General features: G+C 43.5%; 1 protein-coding gene and 1 long non-coding RNA gene across 2 annotated transcripts; both read right to left on the reverse strand.

Moving 5' to 3' along the window:
- Positions 1-10,769: 10,769 nt before the first annotated feature.
- LOC132712634 (uncharacterized) lies at positions 10,770-14,175 on the reverse strand. The gene is made up of 2 exons (XR_009623298.2): positions 14,117-14,175; positions 10,770-11,229 (listed from the first exon to the last, which is right to left on the reverse strand). It is a non-coding gene; the product is annotated as an uncharacterized LOC132712634 (long non-coding RNA).
- A 4,205-nt stretch (positions 14,176-18,380) lies between these two features.
- MRPL46 (mitochondrial ribosomal protein L46) lies at positions 18,381-25,362 on the reverse strand. The gene is made up of 4 exons (XM_034424682.3): positions 24,878-25,362; positions 22,035-22,215; positions 19,887-20,060; positions 18,381-18,811 (listed from the first exon to the last, which is right to left on the reverse strand). The coding sequence occupies exons 1-4, from the start codon at positions 25,070-25,072 to the stop codon at positions 18,561-18,563; spliced, it is 801 nt and encodes a 266-aa protein (XP_034280573.2). The 5' UTR covers positions 25,073-25,362; the 3' UTR covers positions 18,381-18,560.
- Positions 25,363-25,399: the final 37 nt, after the last annotated feature.

Raw genomic sequence — 25,399 nt, forward strand, 5'->3', positions numbered from 1 at the left:
TTCAGGTGTTTTGGAGAATAGCTTGACTCCCTCTTCTTTGTGGCAACCCCTGAGATATTGGAAGACTGCTATCATGTCTCCCCTAGTCCTTCTTTTCATTAAACTAGACATACCCAGTTCCTGCAACATTCTTCATATGTTTTAGCCTCCATTCCCCTCATCACCTTTGTTGCTCTTCTCTGCACTCTTTCTAGAGCCTCCACATCTTTTTTACATCGTGGCGACCAAAACTGAATGCAGGATTCCAAGTGTGACCAGAAACCTGGCTGGGGGCAACCTTATTCCATATGCATTCTCGTGTAATCCCACGGAAGAGAACATTTCTGAGCCATGAGACTGATTCTCCCTTCCCCGAAGGACCTCTGACAAGTTCCTGATAATCCCCCCACCTTTTTTTTTGCTGAAAAGTACTTACAAGAAGTTGGCAAAGGCAAAAGGGGGGGTCTGCCAATTCCACAGTCGTGGGGCTCTTTTGTGAGTTGGAGGCTCGGTGGATCCTCAGGTGAAAAGGAGATGGGAGTTTTAGAAAAGGCCACTTAGATTCACCCAACTGTGAGTGGGGCTCAATCCTTGGTTATATTGCATTTTAAGAATGGTAATTAAATAAGCCGCAATTGGTTGGATCCACATAGCATTCCAAGCCTTGCACCAAGGTTAATCACTGAATCAACCCACAATGTCTGTGTTGGGGCATCACATTTAGCCATAGCTTTTGAACTGCATTTTAAGGAAAGCCACAATTTGCATAGTGTGCAAAACTACTGTTGGACCTTTCTCTTTTAGTTCATAAATCCAATGATTCTTAGCATCAGGTCACATTAACAAAAGGCCTGGGAAGCTAGTAGTTTAAAACCTCAAGTCTAAGTCATAGTGGCTAGATCCCATTAGATACCCTTCTGCAGCTATTACCTTCTCATGAGGAACCTCTTTCATTGTCTCTTCTTCAAGAGAAGGGTTGTATTTCCATAACATGTTAAACCCAGTCACCAGAATTGTGCAATTATTGAACCCACAATTAAACAAAGTAAAGGTTCCCTTTGCACATATGTGCTAGTCGTTCCCGACTCTAGGGGGCAGTGCTTATCGCCGTTTCAAAGCCAAAGAGCCAGTGCTGTCCGAAGACATCTCTGTGGTCATGTGACCGGCATGACTCAACGACAAAGGCGCATGGAACGCTGTTACCTTCCCACCAAAGGTGGTCTCTATTTTTTCTACTTGCGTTTTTTACGTGCTTTCGAACTGCTAGGTTGGCAGAAGCTGGGACAAGTAATGGGAGCTCACTCCATTATGCGGCACTAGGGATTCGAACCGCTGAACTGCCGATCTTTCGATCGGCAAGCTCAGCATCTTAGCCACTGAGCCACCGCGTCCCTCAATTAAACGAACAAGCTGAATTTATGCAATACACTAAGGCGGGGGTGTCAAACTGGATTTCTTCGAGGGCCAGATCAGGATTGTAGTTCTCCTCCGCGGGCCAGGGTGGGGAAGCGGCAGGACAGCTGCCTCCTGCAGCCCCCTGCTGGCCAAAATGGGGAGAGGAGGATCTGTGCGCAGCTGCCCATGCACTGTTTTTGGCCGTTTTTGGCCGGCAGAGTGATGCAGGAATCCATGGAGGGTGAAAACGAGGCACGGGGGGCCTGCCCATGGCCTGTTTTAGCTGCCAGAGGCACCACGGACCGGTCCTTTGATATTTCCAGGCCAGTCCTGCAGGCTGGATTTAAGCACCTTGTAGGCCGGATCCAGCCCACAGGCCTTGAGTTTGACACCCCTGCACTAAGGAAACTAACGAGGGCCAATATTTAACAAGTACAAATGAAATTGTTAGAGTTTTGACTTCACTAGATTAAATGCGATATATGAATGTTGCTTTTTAGTGATGGTGTTTGAGCTTCCAATCATGCTATGAGCAGGGGTGAAATCCAGCAGGTTCTGACAGGTTCTAGAGAACTGGTAGCAGAAATTTTGAGCAGTTCAGAGAACTGGTAGCGGAAATTTTGAGTAGTTTGGAGAACCGGCAAATATCACCTCTGGCTGGCCCCCGAGTGGGGTGGGAATGGAGATTTTGCAATATCCCTCCCCTGGAGTGGGGAGGGAATGGGGATTTTGCAATATCTTTCCCCCTGGAGTGGGGAGGGAATGGGGATTTTGCAGTATCCTTCCTCTGGAGTGGGGTGGGAATGGAGATTTTGCAGTATCCTTCCCCTGCCACACCCACCAAGCCACGCCCACCAAGCCACACCACGCCCACCAAGCCACGTCCACAGAACCGATAGTAAAAACATTTGGATTTCACCACTGGTTATGAGCTATATGATTGGAAGTGTACATTTTCAGAAGGTGCATATTTGATGAGCCGGTCAGTAGATGAGGAATAAGACTTCAACACAGTTTACTGAAGAAAGAAATGGAAACTCACACAGGGATTTTGGCCAAAGAACTCCAAATAGACATTCACACTTGAGAATGTCAAAATGTAACTCTGAGTAACCCTTCCTTCAGTCATAAGGTATCTAACAAGCAGACAGCAAGCATGAATAACAGAAATCTTTTATGACAGGGCTAGACTTAAGCTGAAAAGATGTCTAGCTGCTGATGTCCCCACTGGCAAAATGAAAATTTGATGCAGCAAAGAAATATATACTACTGGAATGTCATGACCATGAACCAAGAAAAACCTGAGGTTGTCTAAGCACGAATCTCAAGATTGAACACCCAAACTTTCTGGGATCCAGTAAACTAAAAAGGACATATATAGATAAAATAAGCCCATATTATGATATTATGAGGACCTAAAATATAGTCCAGTCCCAGTACAGCAGTTCTACAGTGACTTGTAGTGTTTTACTGATACAATTAAAAAAAGATGTCATATTAATTATAGGAAACTGGAATGCTAAAGTTGGAACATCTGAAACAGGGGTCTGCAACCTTAAACACTCAGAGAGCCGTTTGGACCCATTTCCCACAGAAAAGAAAACACCGGAAGCCACAAAACCTGGGTGGGCATGGCCAACTCGAATCACTCACTTCCACGAGTCGCACGACCCCCTAGCCATGTCAGAGTGCTAATTAATCCCATTCTTCTTTTGGGGTAATCGCACCTTGATTTAGAGACATGGATCAAGACTTTTCCCTTGAAGCATACTTTTGCAAGAAATTAAACCCGGAGATATATTTTTTCTAAAAAAAAAAACTCATTTATTTGTTATAAAGAAAATAAAACATCTCACTATCTAAATAATTACATTTTGGCAACGTTCCTGCCGGCCACCTCTCTGCAGCCGGACCTCTCCTGGCAGGAGAACAAAGAAAAATAGGAAGCAAGTGAAAGAATGCGGACATGCGCAGTTAGTTTACTGATAAGAAATTTGGCAAGCTACGGAAAGTCTGAAAATCCAAAAATATGAGCTCATCTGGTAAATACAAAAACGCAGTGACAAGCCACGCCTACCCAGCCGGTCATTAGGGCAGAGAACCGGTTATTAAAAAAACACCGGGAACCACAAAACCCTTTTAACATCTCTCTCCCACCTCTCTCCCTCTCTCCCCACTTCTCTCTCTGTATCTCTCTATGTCTCTCTGTCTCTCCCCCTCTCTCTGTATCTCTCTGTCTCTGCCCTGGCCACTTCTCCATCACCCGCCGTCACCCTTACCTTCTCAGGCCAGGTGAAGAGTGGCTGGGAGGGGAGGGTGAGGGGCGGGGCCAGCCAGTGGTGGGATCACCCGACAGGGAGCCACAGTGGAGGGCCCAAAGAGCCACATGTGGCTCCAGAGCCGCAGGTTGCTGACACTTGATCTGGAATAATGGGAAACTTTGCTTACGGCGCACAAAATGAAAAAAAGACTAAAGGAGCTCAGCCAAGAACATTCAATGTTTATAGCAAATGTTTTCTTTCAATAGCCCCTAGGAGATGGCTGTGCACATGGACACCACTGGAGAAATGCAGGGGTGAATTTGAGTATACGAAGTGCAAGCAAAATTGGAGAATTTCTGTTCTGTCATCAGAAGCAAAACCTGATGTTGACTATGGTTCATATCACGTACTTGCACAATTGCTATTTAAATTTAAAAAGCGGGGGGGAGGATGAAATCATCAGGCCAACTAGATTGGGCCTCGGGGATATTTCCATGATTAGGCAGTAAAGGTAAATAATAGATATAACGGATTCAATCTCAAAACTTGTGAGTCTTTAAAAAGCAAAAAGAAGGCATCGTGGCTGTCTGCTGACGTATTGAAAATAGCTGAAGAAAGCAAAAGGCAGTTTGCCAATGCAAACAACGTTCAAGAGAGAAGCAGGAAGACAAAGACGGACCTAATAAAAAAAATAAAGAAGGTAAAGATCTATCAGAACAAGAACGAAGGTAGGTAGGTAGGAGCAGTACAAAAAGATCCCCGAAGAAATGACACACATAAAAGTTTGATCAGTGAATTAAACCAGAGCACCCTGGAAAGTGAAGGGAAGGGGATCTAGAAAATATTGCTACAACAAAGTTGTAGGAATTGAAGAATAGAATAGAATAGAATAGAGTAGAGTAGAGTAGAGTAGAGTAGAGTAGAGTAGAGTAGAGTAGAGTAGAGTAGAGTAGAGTAGAGTAGAGTAGAATAGAAAATAGAATAGAAAATAGAATAGAAAATAGAAATAGAAATAGAAATAGAAAATGCAATTCAATGCAATGCAATATAATGCAATACAATCTAGCAAAACTATTCATAATCTTACAGAATGATGCAGATGAAGCATTACTTTCAGAGTTGTTTTTTTTTTAAAAAAATTACAATTGCAAAGAGTAAAAACTAAAGCAAAGAAATAAAAGGGAAGGAAGGAAGGAAGGAAGGAAGGAAGGAAGGAAGGAAGGAAGGAAGGAAGGAAGACTACATAAGTATAAACAATTTTAATAACACCAACTTCTCTTAAAATACAACCAATGATCTCTTCTTCCCATATTCCATTACTATTTGCAGTTTAAGAGCAGGTATGGAAAGCCAGAAATGAGCAGAGCAATGGCCTAGAGATGTAGACAGTCACCTCCCACTCAGAAGGTTGAGAGTTCAATCCTAGGCAGCGACATATGTTTCTCTATCAGGGTGCAAAGAAAATATCTGCTGTGCACTCCGCATAGGCGTCAGGAAAGGCATCCAGACTGTAAACACTCAGCTCCATTCAGTTGCCCACCCTGAATAAAGGGATTACAGGGTCAAAGGAAGGAAGGAAGGAAGGAAGGAAGGAAGAAAGAAAGAAAGAAAGAAAGAAAGAAAGAAAGAAAGAAAGAAAGAAAGAAAGAAAGAAAGAAAGAAAGAAAGAAAGAAAGACCCAGAAATGACTAAGGAATCAGAAGAGAGATGAGCAAGGACACCCAGTAAATGTTGCAAAGGCAAGCTGTAAAAGAGTTTGTGGTGCTGGAGAAAATTATTGAGAGAATGATGGACTGTAAAAAGAACTAATCATTCAAAAGATGTAAAACCAGTCAGCGCATGATAAGCAGTAATAATGAAGTTAAAACTTAGCTATTTTAGACACATCAAGCGAAGGCAAAAGTAATTGGGGAAGATCCTAATGCTGGGGGAAAAAAATCGAAGGCAATCAAAAAAAGAGACCAACGGGAGATAAAGCAGCTAGATACTGTCACAAACTTGATCTTAAAAGAACTCAAAGAAGCTGCCCCTGATAACAATAGACCAAAAGACAATCCTGACAAAATGACATTCATTGGGTCACAAAGTGTTGGAAATGGCTAAGCAATGATGAACACAGATAACTCCAGGCAAAAAAAACTTTACTTCCCACCTTAAGTCTACAATACAGAGTTGGTGAGATAAATACAACTGTCTTTTCAGTTCTGGAGTCAGCTGTTTTTAATTCCATTCGTCCAAGGGGACTGGAGGCTAAAACATATGAAGAACGGTTGCAGGAATTGTGTATATCTAGTCTTATGAAAAGAAGGACTAGGGGTGACATGATAGCAGTCTTCCAATATCTCAGGGGTTGCCACAAAGAAGAGGGAGTCAAGCTGTTCTCCAAAGCACCTGAGGGCAGGACAAGAAGCAATGGGTGGAAACTAATCAAGGAGAGAAGCAACTTAGAACTAAAGAGAAATTTCCTGACAGTTAGAACAATTAATAAGTGGGACAACTTGCCTCCAGAAGTTGTGAATGCTCCAACACTGGAAATTTTTAAGAAGATGTTGGATAACCATTTGTCTGAAGTGGTGTAGGGTTTCCTGCCTGGGCCCGTTTTTCGCCCTCCCCGGGCTCCAGATGCTTTCTAGGAGCCTGGGGAGGGTGAAAACGGCCTTCCCCACCCACCCACCCTTCAGAGGCCCTCCGGAGGCTGGAAACAGCCCATTTCCCAACTTTCAGTGGGCCCGGAAAGCCTGAAAATCAGCTGGCCAGCGCAGGCAGTTGAGCTAAGGCAATGCTCGCGTGCCCACAGATATGGCTCCACGTGCCACCTGTGGCATGCGTGCCATAGGTTCACCATCACGGACCTAGGAATTGCTTGTTTGGAATTCCCTTAGTCCCGTGATGGCGAACCAATGGCACGCGTGCCAGAAGTAGCACGCAGAGCCCTCTCTGTGGGCATGTGCACCATTGCCAGCTGCTCTTCGGGTTTCCAGCACGCGCATGCGCGTCATCCAGCTGGTCTTCCCACGCAGTGGAGCACTGGAAGATCAGCTGGCTGGCACATGCATGCCTGTTTTTGGGCCGTTTTCCGGCCATTTTTTGGCTGTTTTTGGCATGAAAACGGCCCAGAAAACAGCCGAAAAACAGGAATTCATGCGCCGGCCAGCTGGTCTTCGGTTTCCGGCGCTCCAGCATGCACACATGCACACATGCACACGCATGCAACCATGTTCCAGTTTGGGCACTCAGTGCCGAAAAGGTTTGCCGTCACTCCGTCTGTTGTACGAGCCCAAAACACACCACTGTGTATAATATATAATCTATTATCATCCACATATTATATAATATATATAATCTGTACATAATGTATAATCTATCACTGCGGTATATAATATGCAATCTATAAACCCCTAATGGTTATGAATTAGTCGATATGAACCACGCAAATTACGGCATAGTGAACAAGTCTGGGTTCTCTTAAAAAAAAAAAAATAAGAAAAAGAAAAGATGACTTAGTGTGTCTCATCTACGAAAGCAGCCAGTATTTATATGCTAACAAATTTTTCCTTTCTGAATTTTTTCCCCTGGTGTAGAATTACCAGAGCTTGATCTTTGTTTAAAATAATAATAATAAAAAAAAAAAACGGAGCACGCACAATATCACACAGTTTTCTGTTTCTGTCTTGTTTTCCTTCCTCGCAAGTCACCGATGCCCAGGAGCTCACACAAAAGAACAATTATCCAGAGATGGCTCCACAGCTTCTAGATTCCTCTTGGGTGCAATGTGCTCGTACTTGAACAAAAGTAACTTGTCAGGGAAAAGTTGCTTAGTAAGCACTGTGGGAAACTATCCATGTGTCAGTGCTGAAATTAATTTTGGAAAGTGTCCATATTTCGCCAGAAAAGCAAGAGGAGGAGGAGAATGAGAAATAGGAAGGAGATGAAATGTAGGGTGGTGGCTTAGGCCTGGGTAAACACACTGCCCGGTTTACACTCCATTATCTAACTGACAGCCACTTGCTCTCTGGCTCGTGTCAAACGCTCTACTTGCTAGCTTTGCAATGTGTGGGGGTTTTCTAAGCTGGGAAATTTGAGAACAGCACGCTAGTTTGAATAGAAATACCTTATTGCCACCAAGCTTGAATTTTTGGGCTTAGACAACTTAGAATTATGCCACCTTCGGTCTGACCTAAACATAGTGCACAAAATTATCTGCTACAACGTCCTACCTGCCAATGACTACTTCAGTTTCAACCGCAACAATACACGAGCACACAATCGATACAAACTCAAGGTAAACCGCTCCAAACTCGATTGCAGAAAATACAACTTCAGCAACAGAGTGGTCAAGGCCTGGAATGCACTACCTGACTCTGTGGTTTCATCCCAAAACACCCAAAACTTTAACCTTAGACCAGGGGTCAGCAACCCGCGGCTCTGGAGCCGCATGTGGCTCTTTCATCCCTCTGCTGTGGCTCCCTGTTGCTGGTCGGCTCCACAATTGATGGGGCTTTCAGTTAGGACAGGTAGAGGAAAAAGGATGCTGCACTAGGAGGAGACACTATGGTGGGGGAACTGGACTTCCGGTCGGCTCCAGAATTGAATGGCGGCTTCCGATTAGGACCTTTGAGGCTCTTTGAGTGCTTAAGGTTGCCGACCCCTGCCTTAAACTGTCTACTGTTGACCTCACCCCATTCCTAAGAGGTCTTTAAGGGGCATGCATAAGAGCACCAGCGTGCCTACCGTCCCTGTCCTACTATCCCCATTTATTTGTATCCATTTCCTGTATGTTTATACTTATATGATTCGAGGGGCAGGTACAATTCCGCTTATTTTTCCTATGGCGATCGATCATTTTATACACCGGCCAGCTTAACACAATTTGTCGATCTGCTCTTCTTTGAACTGCAGATTTTTCCGGGACCCCCCTGCAGCAACATATTTGGTGCTTTGCTTTCTGTTTATTTTGTGTGACCTGTAGGCCGAGTTGCAAAAAGAAAAACCCTCATTCTTGTTGGCCTTCTCCTTTCCTTGTTGGCTTCCAAAAACCATGCCAAGGGGGAATGCTAAAATTTGGAGCTGGCTGGGCTTAACAAGATCAAGTGCTCCTTTCCTTATTCAGAGTTTTCAATTCGAGAGACCCAGGCAATGAAATCACAACTTGCAAAAGAATAGCTCTTTTGCGACAGATGTACATTTAAAAGGCATCCCCGAGGCAAAAGAAAAAAAAATGGGAATAAATGAAGAAGAACGGCGTTTTTTTTCATGGAAAAGGTACCTGGAACATGGAACTCTCCCTGACAATTGGAACATATGGCCTAGCCTGAAAGATTAGATTTGTTTAAACTATTTTTACATTGCAGTTCGCGGGGAAAAAACTGTTCCCAGGGTGACTTATAAAGATCAGTAACAAAGCTGTTCTTGCTCTCAGGTGTACCATCCCAAAAAAAAAAGGGGGGGACATAAAGAAAAAGAGGAGGAGGAAAAAATAAACTCAGCCGGAACAGAAGGTCTCAGAACACGGCCGTCCAGAGTGGCTTCTTCGAGATAGGCAGTCTTCTAAATGGAATAAACAAACAAACAAACCTGGTGGTGCAGTGGACTAAACTACTGTTAAAGTAGTATTTAGCTGCCAGCTGCCTGCAATTACTGTGAGTTCAATTCTCACCAGGCTCAAGGTTGACTCAGCCTTCCATCCTTTCGAGGTAGGTAAAATGAGGACCCGGATTGTGTGGGCAATAAGCTGACTTTGTACAAAAAAGAACACCGCTCAGGGGGGGCCAAAAGCCCTACTAAGCAGGTATATACAAAAGTATGAAGGCTATTGCTTAAAAGCATTGTAAGCTGCCCTGAGTCTCCGGAGAAGGGCGGCATATAAATCAAACTAATAAATACATACATACATACATACATACATACATACATACATACATACATGCATACATACATACATACATAAATCTGATCTGAGTGGAAATCAACCAAAGCAATCCTTGCTGTTTTCAAAATAGAACAGAGGAGCTCTTGCTTCCTTCTCTCCCATAGATCCCCTTAACCATTTTTTTTCCCAGTAAGCAAGCTGATTCTTTCTGCCTAATGACTGAGCTGGTTCTGAAACATAAGATAGAGAGCCAGTTTGGTCTAGTGGTTAAGGTGCTGGCCTAGAGACCAGAAGACGGTGAGTTCTAGTCTCACCTTAGGCACAAAAGTCACCTGGTTGACTCTGGGCCAATCACCAGGAGATGGTGAGTTCTAGTCCCACCTTAGGCACAAAGGTCACCTGGTTGACTCTGGACCAATCACTAGGAGATGGTGAGTTCTAGTCCCACCTTAGGCACAAAGGTCACCTAGTTGACTCTGGACCAATCACTAGGAGACGGTGAGTTCTAGTCTCACCTTAGGCACGAAAGCCACCTGGTTGACTTTGGGCCAATCACCAGGAGATGGTGAGTTCCAGTCCCATTTTAGACATCGCGATCCCATTACGAACCGGTAGTAAAAGTAAGTAGAACCCTTCCCTGGGCTGCAAGCTTCAGCACTACTGGGTTTGTTGGGAAAGTGGAGAGGCTTCCAAAGAGAAGAGGACTGGAAGGGGACTGGAGGCTAAAACACGAGAAGAATGGTTGCGGGAATTGGGTATGTCTAGTTAAATGAAAAGAAGGACTAGGGGAGACATGATCGCAGTGTTCCAAGGGGCTGCCACAAAGATGAGAGGGTCAACCTATTTTCCAAAGCACCTGAAGGCAGGACAAGAAGCAATGGATGGAAACTAATCAAGGAGAGAAGCAACCTGGAACTAAGGAGAAATTTCATAACAGCGAGAACAATTAATCAGTGGAACAGCTTGCCTCTAGAAGTTGTGGGTGCTCCAACACTGGAAGTTTCAAAGGAGATTTGACCACCTTTTTTCTGAAATGGTATAGGATTTCCTGCTTGAACAGGGGGCTGGACTAGAAGACCTCCAAGGTCCCTTCCAACTGTGTTTTCTGTTATTTTTGGCTGGAAGTCCAACTCAAGTTGTTGTTTGTTTGTTTTTTTTGCAAGGTAGGATCCAGACACAAAAGACTATCTTGCAAGTCAGTATATTGTTACACCCACCTTCCATCAGCTAGGAAGCCCATAGAGTATGCTAACATAGACACTGGATAAATACACCAGGAGAAGTCTTCGTTTATTGAGAAGCAGAGGACAGTGAATGCCCGATCTGCCCTATTAAATGAGAATTATACTTAGTTACTTTTTTCCGGAGATTTTGCTCCTGGCCTGATAAATATGATGTGTCATTACTTTGATAGATGAAAGTAAGGAAGCACACCCAGCAACAAGGAGATAAATGAAAGGGAGAAAGTAGGCAGCAAATCTGAAGCGTATCTGATGCTGGAAAACCCATAAGCACTTGTCTTCAGAAAGCTAGGATCTCAGCTGGACTCTCACAATTTAATGAAAGGGGGAAACTCAGTGAATCTCCAAGGTGGAACATAAGGAGGAGAACAAGCATGTTAAGGACTGGTGTACCACTTCTCTAAATAGCCTGGGAGCAGGACATTTGAGGAACAACATTCTTCTTTCTCCATTTGATGAAACCAGATGTGAAGGTTAGGTCTCGCTGCAAAAAAAAAAAGTAGAGAGAGATATATGACTCTTTCAGATGATTTCTCAGCATTTCTCCAACCGAGTGTCAAAATCTGTCACTCTCAAATAAACAGTCCATAAACTGATGACGTTCTGAAAATGTTGGGGTCCTGCTGATTTTTCTTTGCTGTCTTGTCTATGGTTTTATTTGGATATATATGGATATTTTATCCCTCCTTTTGGAGGAGTCAGGAAGCCTCTGAATGAGATAGATAGATGATGGATTGATAGATCCATTGACAGATAGATCATATAGAGGACGGGGGGCAGGCAGGTGGACAGGCTGACAGACAGACAGACAGACGGCAGACAATAATCCTGAATGGGGAATTCTAGGAGTTATTGTGTCTGGAGGGCATCAAATTTGGGAAATGCTAATGTTCCCATGGATAATAGATGATAGATAGATAGATAGATAGATAGATAGATAGATAGATAGATAGATAGATAGATAGATAGATAGATAGATAGATAGAGATAGATAAGATAGATAGATAGATAGATAGATGGATAGATAGATACATAGATAGATAGATAGACAGACAGACAGACAGAGACAGACAGACAGACAGACAGACAGACAGACAGACAGATAGACGGACAGATAGGATAGATAGGCAGGCAGATAGATAGATGGACGGACAGATAGGATAGATAGGCAGGCAGATGGACAGGCAGACAGACATTAATCCTGGATGGGGAATTCTAGGAGTTATTGTGTCTGAAGGGCATTAAACTTGGGAAAGGCTAAATTTCCCATGGATAATTGAAAATCAAACCACCTGGATCACACTTTCCACAAACGGAATGGAATGTGTCACACTTCTCACAATCCTTTTTCACCACGCAAGAGCTCCTTGGCAGCCAACCCCGGAATTCCTCATTAGGCCTATTTAATCTGGGAAAGCGATGTTTGAAAGCTTTGAGCATCCCTGCCTTGAACGGCTGCGCCATCTGGCCCCCATGAATGGAATTTCTTTTTCCTTTGTTGGCCCCTTTCTGATCGCAGATGCCAACTTGTAGAAAGGAAAGGAAACAAGCCCCGATTCTCAGAAAATGGCCAGCAAAAAAACAAAACAAAAAAAACACCATCCAAAAGCCTGCAGGCTTCCGATAGGGAAGAATTTACAACATAAACTTTTTTTTTTTTAAGAGCCTCGGTGTATTTTAAATGTGGAGAAGGCTGCCAAGAAAACTAGAAGCTCCGTCCCACACTTCCCTCAATCCTACAGAAGTGCCGTAAAGGAAACGTAACAGATGGGGCTTGATTTGAACAAGCCTTGCTTTTTAGAAGCAGAAGATAAGGCAAGGGGAGGAAATGCAAGAGAGCCAGCTATAAAAGGTGTCTTAGAAAGCCAGAGGAAAGGGCAACATCCTTTGAAACAGAAGATAAAGCTTTGCCAGGCAGCTGAATATCAAAAACTTGGGTATTAGACATACATAATCCTGAACACAGACAGGTAAAAAATCTCTCTCTCCCTCCCTCCCTCATACATCTATATATCTACCTTTATCTATATCTATCTATTATCTATCTTTTATTTAATCTATCTCTACCTACCTACCTACATCTATCTATACATCTATCTCTACCAAATCTCATCTCTCTCTCATCTATCTGTCAGTTTGTCTGTCTATCTCTATCATGTATCTCTATCTATCTATCTATCTATCTATCTATCTATCTATCTATCTATCTATCTATCTATCTAATCTACCTACCCACCTACCTATATCTATCTATATGTATCTATCTCATCTCTCTCTCATGCAACTATCTATCTATCTATCTATCTATCTATTTATCTATCTATCTATCTATCTATCTATCTATCTATCTATCTATCATCTATCTATCTATCATCTATCTATGGCATCTATCTATCTATCATCTATCTATCATCTATCTATCTATTTCTGTCTGTCGTCCGTCTATCTATCTATCTATCTATCTATCTATCTATCTATCTATCTATCTATCTATCTATCTATCTATCTGACATCTATCATCTATCATCTATCTATCTATCATCTATCTATATGACATCTATCATCTATCTATCTATCTATCTATCATCTATCTATGGCAACTATCTATCTATCATCTATCTATCTATCTATCTCTGTCATCTGTCTGTCTGTCTATTTATCTATTTATCATCTATCTATCTATCTATCTATCTATCTATCTATCATCTATCTATCTATCTATCTATCTATCTATCTATCTATCTATCTATCTATCTATCATCTATCTATCTCTGTCTGTCGTCTATCTATCTATCTATCTATCTATCTATCTATCTATCTATCTATCTATCTATCTATCTATCTATCTATCTATCTATCTATCTATCTATCATCTATCATCTCTATCATCGATCGATCGATCGTTGATCTATGCATGTAGTCACCCAAGCCTGCTTTCCTGCCTATGGTGAGACTACAACTCACCATCTAGAGATAGAGATGTAGAGTTAGCAATGTAGGGAGCGATAGAGACAGATAAACACAGACAGACAGATACAGTGAGTTCTATTCTCACTGTAAACCTGAAAGCTGGCTGGATGTCTTTGGACCGGCAGAAAAAGGGCACAAATTACTCAATCCTCAACAGTCATTTTTTATTTTACCACGCTCCAGATCTGGTAAACCAATTTTGCAGGCATCACACTCTGCATCAAGACTCAACCCAAGCCAGTGGGGGATGCTGCACACAAATAAACTATGCCCTGCCCTGCCCTTAGCAATAGTCTGCTGCTTTTAACCTCCTTCTCCTCACCCGCCCATCATGAGAGGCTTTAGTTATACCAGACCTTGGGAAACTAATTTATAGTTCTTTGGCTCAAATCCATCCTTACCTCTTTTATTATTTTTCCCCCCCTCCACAGTCTGCAATTGCTCTGCCTGTCCAAGTCTCAGCAGCTGAGCCGAGTCCCTGAGGAGTCTCCCAGGGTGTTTTCAGAACACAGGAAGGTTGGAGGGAGCCGCATGCTTTAGAAGTCTATTTTATTTATTGCAATCCTACAGCTTGGCAACAGCAGCCTAGTTTTTACAAAATAAAAAGCTGACATGCTGCACTTTAGATAGCTTGCAGCATGAGGGGAGGGCAGGATGGGTTAAAGATTCCTCCCCCCCCCCCTTTTCTTCTTTTAAAATTTGGGAGCACTAGAAAATACGACTTCAGCCACAGAGTGGTCAATGCCTGGAATGCTCTACCCGACTCCATTGTTTACGTCCTCAAACCCCCATAGCTTCAACCTTAGACTGTCTACCGTGGACCTCACCCCATTCCTAAGAGGTCCGTAAAGGGGGCGTGCATAAGCGCACCAGCGTGCCTACCAGAGGTGGGTTTCAGCAGGTTCTGACCAGTTCTGGAGAACCGGTAGCAGAAATTTTGAGTAGTTCGAAGAACCGGTAAATGCCACCTCTGACTGGCTCTGCCCCCATCTATTCCCTGCCTCCTGAGTCCCAGTTGATCGGGAAGAAATGGGATTTTTGCAGTAACCTTCCCCTGAAGTTGGGAGGAAATGGAGATTTTACAGTATCCTTCCCCTGCCACACCCACCAAGCCATGCCATGCCATGCCATGCCCACCAAGCCACGCCCACAGAACCGATAGTAACACATTTTGAATCCCACCACCGGTGCCTACCGTCCCTGTCTTACTGTCCCCATTTATCTGTATTTACTTCCTTTTTTTTCATGCTTATGTTCATACTTATACTTGCTACCTTGTACATGTTTGACAAACAAATAAAATAAAAATAAACAAAAAAATAAAAACTAGCAAGAGAAACTTCTAAGTGGGTGATCTAATGTCTCTGCCAATAACTCCATTATTTTTGGAGTCCCTGTGATGGTACTTAAGTAATTGAAACATGGATATTTTTATTTTTATTTGTCTCTCTCTCTCTCTCTTTGTGCGTATCACCGCTTATGCGTTGGTCACAAAAAAATGGGCAATAAAGCTCTCTGCTGATTACAAATGTCCGATTTTAAGAGCTGGAAGTTTATTTCATATTACTTGAAAATTTTGAGATAAAGCTGATGCTAAAAGGCAGTTTATTTTATTTATGGTGGGCCAAAGACTACTGGAGGAAGACAAGATATTGTTTCCTGAATTAAAGCAGATCCCAAACTATACTATTAATTACACTGTGTGTAAACATCTTCTGCTTTGAATCCAGTTTAGGAGGCACATCATGTTTTGTTCTGCACCGCTGTCCAGACGAAGCAAGAAGACTGGAGTTTTAGTATTATTACAATAGGACTCTAGGCCACCTTGGCTGCACAAATAAACTTGGTCATGTCTCCCTCTGGGCAGTTCCAGATGATATCGTCTATCTCAAGACCAGATCTTCTAACTACAGAATTTTTTTAAAAAATAAGTAGCTACAGCAATAGCACTTAGACTTGTATACCGCTTCATCGTGCTTTACAGCCTTCTCCAAGAGGTTTAGAGTCAGCATATTGCCTCCATATTGGACATGTGATGCCACACCCAGAAAAATACAGCATCCTTCACTTAATCCTCCAGGGAAAAATTGAAGGCAAACGAGGCCCAGGCAGAAGAAGAACATCAGGGCTTCAAAACCTAAGGGACCGGTTTGGATAAAACTCAGCAGCCCTTTTTCATACAGCTGTTGACAAAAATAGGATTGCCAACAGGATCGCCAACATCCGATGATGGACATGGCACAAGAAGAAGATATTACCTCCAATAATCTGGGTCCTTAATTTACCGACTTTGGAAGGATGGAGGGCTGAGTCAACCTTGAGCCGGTCAGGATTGAGGGAATCGAACTCCTGGCAACGTGAGCAGAATTAGCCTGCAGTACTGCATTCTAACCATCGCACTATCATGGCTCTTAGTAGGGACGAAACAGACTACTCTTTCAGGTTACAAGGATGTGATTGAAGTGATTTCTTTGCAAGCCTACCATGTTTGGAAACGATCGACAAATCTCTCGAGAGATTTGCTCCTTCCTAACCAATAAGACCAAGCGTGCCTCCGCTAATCAGTTCTCATTTGCCAACTAGAGAAGATCCAAGACACACCCCGCTTCGGAGGTGGTATTCAGCTGATTCGGAATGGTTCACCCGAACCGGTAGCGGAAATCGGTGAATCTTACCCCTCGTTCTATGCCATCTGATTTAGGCACGTTTTTGGGGCTGGGCACCTGCGTGGACAGGATGTATGTGATCGAAGCTAGCGTGTGCACCCACTCGTATTTGCAAACCGGTAGGGAAAGTAAGAGAATACTACCCCTGCCCCACTCTCTCGTAAAGAACAAAACTCAACCTCAAGTTTGCCTTTTGCTCAACCAAGTGGATGCTTTATATCTGGATCTTGTCTCTCCATCGTCTGCAATGTGATAGATGTGACAGACATGCACATTCTCCCCTTGGCATGATGGCACATTAGGAAAAAGGAGACAAGGTGACACAAGTCCCTTCCAATGATGACACAACCTGGCTGATGCAGGTTGTATGTGTTGTGACCCAGGCCCACGTAGTTAATATTAAATGCAAAACGGTTCCAAAAAACAAGAAGACTTTATTAGAACAGCTGAGAATTAATTCATTCTCAGCATATTCCAAATTAAATGAAAACAAAGTCCTCAAAACACCATTCTTCAGTTTATCTCTGACCTTGGGATAATTAGGCAAACTGCCAAAGGCTTTTCTTAGCAAAAGTTCAGAAGCAGAAGACGCTGACAAGAAAGAAATACATCCAAACACGAAGCAAATCTCTCAACAGTTGTTTTCCGGCAAAGAGCCCAAGAGCTGTTGCTGGTCTTTTAAGCCTTATGGGAGGGGCCAATCATCTCTTGGCCCTACTCCCGAGTTGTCCTCTCTGCTTTAGCTGCGCCTGCCTTCTGGTAGTTCTTCTCATACGTGCACTAGGAACAGGCTCCTCCTGTTCCTCTGCCTCTCAGATGAAGCCCTCATCTGGGCCTTTCCCAACCTCCAGGACTGGCCCATGTTCTTCCTCAGCCTCATCACTTTCTGACTCCGTTGCTAGCTCCGCAGGCTGTTGGCGGACCATAACAGTATGCTACTCCCATTGTGGTACAAAACCTGGTTAAAAACAAGAATTTCCCACCTGCCAACAACCTGGCAAGCACAGGAGGAAGATGCTGGGGTCCGAAATAACGGAAAACCTCCTGAATGGGCATCATTTGATCAAGTACTAAAGTTTACGATTGAGACTCACTTGCCAAACCCAAGGAATTGGGAGTTTGGTTCAAGCTATCGAGGGTGTGCAATTGCAGCAATAGTTTCTTTCGCTACGCATTTTACGGAGGGAATGGCTTCAAAGACCACAATGAGCTCCAGAATGGTGCATACATCAAATAATACAGCTCTCGATTGAAAACAGGTGGCCTGCTATTAAATCCAGCAAATTAAGGAGGAAGAGGGCACGCTGCCCATTTCATCTCTCCATCTGCTTGATTATTCCAATCCACCTGCCTCGTGGCATTGCATGTCCTCTTTGACTCATGGCTGCATGTTTTGCGGGCCCTCTTACTTGGGTTTTTTTCTTCCCCCTTACATCCCCTAGGAAAAGCCGATGTCACAGTAACAATGAAGCTGCTTCACTCAAGACGTATATAGAAGCGGACATCAGACAGGTACCCTAGCCCAGAGAATGGATGTCAGGGTTCCAAGTAACACCCCCTACAAATGAAAACTCCGAGGCTTAAGTTTCCTCAAAGTTACATTTTCTTAGAGATGTCATATTGGCACATCTGGGAAAACCTGAATCTGAAAGTTTCCAGGGTTTTCCCCACCCAAAGAAAAGCTCAACACCCACAAGTCCATCATGTGGTCCAATCAGAGCACCGGTCCCAACTGGAGATACCTCCCAGTTCCAACCTCCCAGGTGGAGGGCAAGATGTCCTTGAACCTGAGAAAGGAATGTTATTATGACTACATATCCCCCATGCTCTACACAATTCCCACAGTAGTAAATGTGGCAGGTCTGAAGGCCCAATACAAAAGATGGCTTCCAGACCAGACAATGGATTTTTGTTAGCTCAGTATTAGTCTGCAGTGTTACCCGCGACGCTCCTTGGGCAGTTGTTTGCACTGTGAGGAAATGAAGACACCAGACGTCTCTTAAACATAGATGCCGCCGTTTCTTGGCATGCTTATTTAGTATTTATTTTATTATCCTTATCCTGGACCCAATGAAGCTTCTACACAAAGGACACGTGGTGCCATCTCCATCATTCAAGTGAAGTCCCTCCTCTTACTTTCCACACTGATGGTGACAGAAGAGAAACATCGTTCTAGTATTCAGATGTCCACTAAGAACTGAGAAACCTGAGAATGGTATGCAGGTTTCAAGTAGTCCTCCAGCTCTCCTTTGCTGACCCATAAGTAGTCCGCTTTCTCCTTGGATGAAAGTTGGGGGCTGCCTTCCAAGAAGGCTTTGAAGAAGAACACTTTTCCTCCGGTGTTGGTCTCGGTGCGGATTGCCTTGGGGAACTTGAACTTGTAAAAGCCACAGGGCGCATTTCCGAGGAACCTGGCCTGCGTCTGGACTCCTTGGGAGGTTCAGAAGATGGAAAGAAAAAGGCAGCAACCTGGTGAACACCATGAGAACAAACAATAATTTGATCCCTGTCCCTAGCCCCACCCCACCCCCCTTTTTAAAGTGCTTTCCTTCAATTCCAACATAGGATAGAATAGAATAGAACTTTGATTGGCCAAGTGTGATTGGACACACAAGGAATTTGTCTTGGCGCATACGCTCTCAGTGTACATAAAAGAAAAGATACGTTCATCAAGAATCGTAAGGTACAACACTTAATGATAGTCATAGGTTACAAATAAGCAATCAGGATTTGCATGCATTTTGACTATGGAGATTCTTAATCATGCTGACTCTGTAAACTACTTAGAGCAGTGATGGTTAACCTTTTCTGGACCGAGTGCCCACAGCGTGCGCCCACAAATGCACATGCATGTGCCAAAACTCCCAAAATGCAAAGCGCTCACATCTCCCACGTACGCAGCCTGCCCCCCCCGCCCCCTGCACATGTGCACATGCCCTCCGCACAGGCCCCACCCCTCACACATGCGTGGCAGAGACCCAAAGACCAGCTGGCTGGCAGGAGGCACACCCGCATGCATGGTGGAGCTGAACTGGGGTGATGGCTCATGTGCCCACAGAGAGGGCACTGCGTGCCACCTCTGACACGTGTGCCATAGGTTCGCCATCACAGACTTAAGAGTGTGCTGTAAAGCACTATGGAGGGGTTTATAAATCTAGGAGCTATTGCTATTTAACTATGCTTACACTGTAACTGAATGGGATTAACACCTCATGTTGTTCCATAACTCATGGCTCATGATGCACAACAGCTGGGCTCTCAATTTATTAAATGCACAGATAACAAACCGCAAGAATGAAATTTACTGCCTCGAAAGCAACAAGCCACAAACACAAATGTATCATTGTTCAGTTGGCACTATACACAAGATACTTCAAAAAGGATAGCTCTCTGTCCCAAAAAGATTACAACTGAAAAATACACACAACAAAGGAAACTGAAATTACGCAAAGAAAGAGAAGGGAAAAATGGACAAATTTTTAAGGAATATAAATACGTCACCGACCTGGAAGGGTAACCAAAACCCGTTCTACTGTGTCTCGCAACGTCTCTCCTTGTTGCCATTCTGTCTGGGGCAACAGCCATATATCTTCATCTCCAAATTTCTGCTTAACCAAAAGCAACAAATTCTGGTCCAACTTCCTGTTCAAAGAGGTCCGGTCATTCTTTTGGTCAGCTTCTGCTCAGAAAGAAATTTAGCATTATAACTATTCAGCTACTCAACAACCCAAAGAGGCTATGCTAAGAACAAATGACCAAGAGAACCTGCCACCAAGAAGACAGATGTAATTTGCAAACTGAACCGACTGCACAATTCTCCCCTACTTCTGGGGATATGAAACAGCATCTATCCTCTATTATTCTTTAGAAGACAGTAATGCAGATGAATGCAATACCCCATTTCCATCCAGTGACTTGGCTTAAAATCGGTTTTGATTTTGCAAAGCTCTTGACAAAAGCAGTGTAAAATCAGCCATCTTTTAAGCAGCACAAAATTACAGATAGTCTCTCCTTCGGTTCAACTTGGCCATTACCTAGATTCAGCCAGGTTTAATCATACCTATTCCTGACAGCTGAAACAGTTGGTTTTAGCTGGCCTGGAGAATCAACCAGACAGATGCTTTACAGGAGCAGGAGACAGCCACTTAGTGGGTTGTGGGAAATGCCTCCAGGGGAAAAAACAGAAAAATTATACACAAATTCATTCTTTCAAATCAGAAAAGACAGCCAGTACCTGATTGTGCTTACTGGAGGTAAGGGAAAGAGATTCTTCTGAAGATATTTAATATTTAAAGATGTGAACTTTTAAAAACCACACATTGCAGTTAATTGCCATGCATATTTTTTTTCATCCTATTAATATTCAGTATCCTTAATGTTGGTAGCTTGTGACTAACTGATCTAGTGTAACACAAAGATCATTTGAAATTGATCGGCTTTGGGTGGAATTAATCACGTGATCTTCCACATAAGGAGTCCCAATGCAGATTTTACTCTGCTAGTCGTTGGTGACTATAGGGGACAGTGCTCATCTGCATTTCAAGACCACTGAGCCAGCGGACATCCAAAAACATTTCCACAGTCATGTAACCAGCATGACCTCACGGAGCGCTGTTACCTTCCCACCAAAGCGGTATCTATTTATCTACTCACATTTGCATGCTTTTGAACTGCTAGGTGGACAGGAGCTGGAGCGAGGACGGGAGCTCAACCCATCGTAAGGCGCTCAGGTCTCAAACCCAGGCTTGCTGGCTTTAGAACCAACAAGGTCAGCATTTTAATCACCGAGCCACCCCGCCGCCAGTCTTCCACATAAGGGAAAAATGAAATGACTTCTTCCAATGTGAAACCTGAAGCAAGAATGTATGCATCCTGACCAGATTTTGGTATTTAGGTTGGGCAGAACGAATCATAAATCGTATTTTCTCACGATATATATACATGTGCATATTTTTTCATTATTCTTGGGAAATCATGAGGTCTTTCCTTTTCCTGTATATAATCAGTTCTGCTTTGGACTACCCTGTTTCTCTCAAAATAAGACCTCCCCTGATAATAAGCCCAATTGGGCTTTTGAGCGCATGGCAATAAGGCCAAACGCTTATTTCAGGGTTCAAAAAAATATAAGACAGGGTCTTATTTTCAGGGAAACACAGTAAATGTTTCTTTTCTCTCACCCCCACCTCCCTCTCAATTATGAGTTAACTGAAAGTCACCCTCTTTTCCGAAAACTGCCTCTGTCCTGCTTTCACCAGCATTGCAAAAGCAAAGAAATATTATGGGATGAGGCCTCTGTGTTCAGTCAAGGAACTGAGAGTAAAACATTACTGACACGTTCACATAAACAGAAAGAAACCACCACTTTTCTTTGTAACTGGTTTGCTTTCAGACTACCTGAGAAGCTTCTTACACAATTCTTAAACCAGAATTTGCCTTTCTGTAATTTAAGTTCATGTGAAATGCTGCACTCTGAAATGATTTTTTTTAAAAAAAAAATAGTTCGCAGTCTTCTCCACCTGACTTGAAAAATGCTGATCTCTCTCGCAATGGTCTTCTCGAGCATGTAGTTCTCCCAATTCAATAGAATTCATCTGAATTCAGCTATAACCAAACATATGCAACAAAGTTAGTGTGGAAAAGCATGGATTTGAACCTGTTATCCGTGGGGCAGGTTTGAACTTCTGAAATTTCTGTTCCCAGGCATCTTCAATATCTTGGACCAGGACAATTTTCTCAGAAATATCGTATTTCTCTTTACTCCTTTGACGCAGAAACTCATCCTCTGCGAAACATCTGAGTTCATGGTCTGAATACAAGCTTTTCTCTACCTCTATCTGAAAAGAAAACAAGTTGCAAAGCTGTAGAAGCTAGCTTGCTTGTACACACACTCTAGAGTAATATTTACAAACCTGGATCAATCCAAAATCAGTCATTCACTTATAGTACAGCCTGTCATGAGAACCTAGTTCAGTAAATCCCAATTAAATGAAGTATGGCTTAGCACTAATTATAGGCCATTGGTCCATCTAGTTTGAGATTCTCCACAGCAGTAATTCTCATGCTTTTGTATTTTAAACCCCACAGGTCACTCTATCAAAGAGTTTAGAAGGTCCTTTCTTCAGAGAAATATATGTTTACAGCCAATAATAATAATAACAACATTGTCACTGTACTTTTTTATTTTATTACTATACTATACTATACTATACTATACTATACTATACTATACTATACTATACTATACTATACTATACTATACATTTATATATTATTTATTTATTATTATTATTTATTATTATTGTACTTTCCAGTTATGGAAAGTTTTAGGAACAAAGTTGACAATACTACAGTAGCTTAGATCAGTGCTTCTTTAACCTTTTGCTCTCAGGACCCCTTTCCACTTTTAAAAATTATGGAGGAATAAAAGAGCTTCTGTTTGTATGGATCATATTCATCAACATTTACTATATCAAAAATTAAACTTGACACATTCACAGACTCCTGTAAAAATAACAATATTAAACCTATTAGGTATCTACCGCTACATGAACAAAATATTTTTCATGAAAAATTCCTATATTTTTAACAAATACAAAATAATGAGAAGAGTGACATTGTTTCACGTTTTTGAAAATATCTTCAACATCTGGCAAATAATTTTGATTTCACAGACTCCCAGGGGTTCTTGAACCACAGTTTCAGAAACACTACTTTAGAGCAATGAATGACAGCTTATTGGGTTTCAAGCCACATCGGCCTCTGGGGGGGGATCAGCCTCCCCCAACTCCTTCCCACAAACTTCATAAGTCAATCAACGAGGACGAATCAATTATTATCCTGCAACATTACCCTGGGACATGTATATTTGCCTTCATTTGTGATGAAATAATTAATCTGATTAAAGCCAAACCTGTTCCAATCCCCATGCTCCAGGAAACATTCTTACTAAGATGCCCAATTCATTGGCCTCTGCACTGGGGATCCTGCGTTCTTGGGCTTCTTCCAGAGGGACGAAGGGGAGTCCTTGCCCACAAAGGTGATTTTTGGATATCACCACATGTAAGGAGCCCTTGAAACCCAGTTTGGTGTAGTAGTTAACACATCAGACTAGAAGCTAAATTCTAGTCCGCATTTAGGCCTGGATCTAGCCGAGTGACCTTGACCTTGACTCCCTGTGCCATCCGTTTGATAAATTCTCAAGATTCATTTTTCTCGCCATTTACATGTATACATCTGAACTAGACTGTGTTGTTTCTCTGTATCATATTTGTGGGTATATGCATAATTTTGTACTTATTTATTTTGTCATGTTTTATGTAGTGTATATTGTAGGAGGTGATCCTTTGAGTGCTGCATGCAATGAAATTTCATTTTAATATATGCCGATTAGTGTACATTCAAAGAATGAAGTTATTCTAAGGCTACTTCTGCTGACTGCCGGCTGCCTGCAATTTGGCAGTTCGAATCTCACCAGGCTCAAGGCTGACTCAGCCTTCTGTCCTTCCAAGGGGGGGTAAAATGAGGACCCAGATTGTTGGGGGGCCAAGAGGCTGACTCTGTAAACCGCTTAGAGAGGGCTGTAAAAGCACAGTAGAAGCAATATACAAGTCTAAGTGCTACTGCTACATTCCAAGTGACAACAAAGTTATTCTAAATTCTGAGCCAGTCCCTCTCTCTCGGCCTAATAAGGAAATGGCAAACCCCTTCTGAAATCTTTTGAGTAGTCTGGAGAACCGGCAAATACCACCTCTGGCTGGCCCCAGAATGGGGTGGGAATGGAGATTTTGCAATATCCTTTCCCCAGGAGTGGGGTAGGAATGGAGATTTTGCAGTATCCTTACCATGGAGTGGGGAGGAATTGGGATTTTGCAGTATCCTTACCCCAGGAGTGGGGAGGAATGGGGATTTTGCAGTATCCTTACCATGGAGTGGGGAGGAATTGGGATTTTGCAGTATCCTTACCCCAGGAGTGGGGAGGGAATGGGGATTTTGCAGTATCCTTACCCCAGGAGTGGGGAGGAATGGGGATTTTGCAGTATCCTTACCCCAGGAGTGGGGAGGGAATGGGGATTTTGCAGTATCCTTCCCCTGGAGTGGGGTGGGAATGGAGATTTTGCAGTATCCTTACCCCAGGAGTGGGGAGGGAATGGGGATTTTGCAGTATCCTTCCCCTGGAGTGGGGTGGGAATGGGGATTTTGCAGTTTTCTTTCCCTGGAGTGGGGTGGGAATGGAGATTTTGCAGTATCCTTCCCCTGCCACGCCCACAGAACCGGTAGTAAAAAAAAATTGGATTCCACCATTGGTCCAGACAGCCACAGCAGGACCCCAAAGCCTCATCACTTTGGGCTCCACCCTTCCCTTCTAGGGCTGAGACCACCCCCAACGGCTTCTGGAAGGGCAGGGACGGCCCAGTTACCCGAACAAAGCGGGTCTTCCCCCGCCCCCCACCGAAGGCCTCGGCTCCAAGAAAGCCTCGCAGTTGCCCTCCACCCCACCTGCTGCGTCAGCTCGGCCATTTCCTCCTCCTCGGGGCTCAGGGGCTGCGCGAGGAGCGGCCTCCGCTGCAAGCAAAGCGCCCCGTAGAGTTTCCATCCCGACGCGGCGTAGGGACCGTCGCAAAGCGCCCTCCGGCCGGCGCAAAAACGGCTCCAAGTGCGGATGGAGAGCAGCGCCCGGCCGAGGGGAGCCATTTTACCACCAAGGGACCACAATGCAACGCGGTGGCCCGCCCGTTTCCGCCGGGAACGCGACTTCCGCTTCCGGTAAACGTCGAAAAGGCGGGGCTTCAGGCCAGACTCTTTAAAGGCAGGAGTCTCCACTTTTTAAGACTTGTGGACTTCAACTCCCAGAATTCCTCAGCCAGCTTTGCTCAGAAGCTTGGCTGGCTGAGGAATTCTGGGAGTTGAAGTCCACGAGTCTTGAAAAGTGGCCAAGGTTGGAGACCCCTGATTTGGAGGACTTGAGAATCTCCACAGGCGATGAATAAAGACGAACACAACTCTAAAAAAAACGCTCCC

This window comes from Pantherophis guttatus, chromosome 13 (genome assembly GCF_059756535.1).
Source record: "Pantherophis guttatus breed Tessera chromosome 13, ASM5975653v1, whole genome shotgun sequence".
Taxonomy (NCBI): domain Eukaryota; kingdom Metazoa; phylum Chordata; class Lepidosauria; order Squamata; family Colubridae; genus Pantherophis; species Pantherophis guttatus.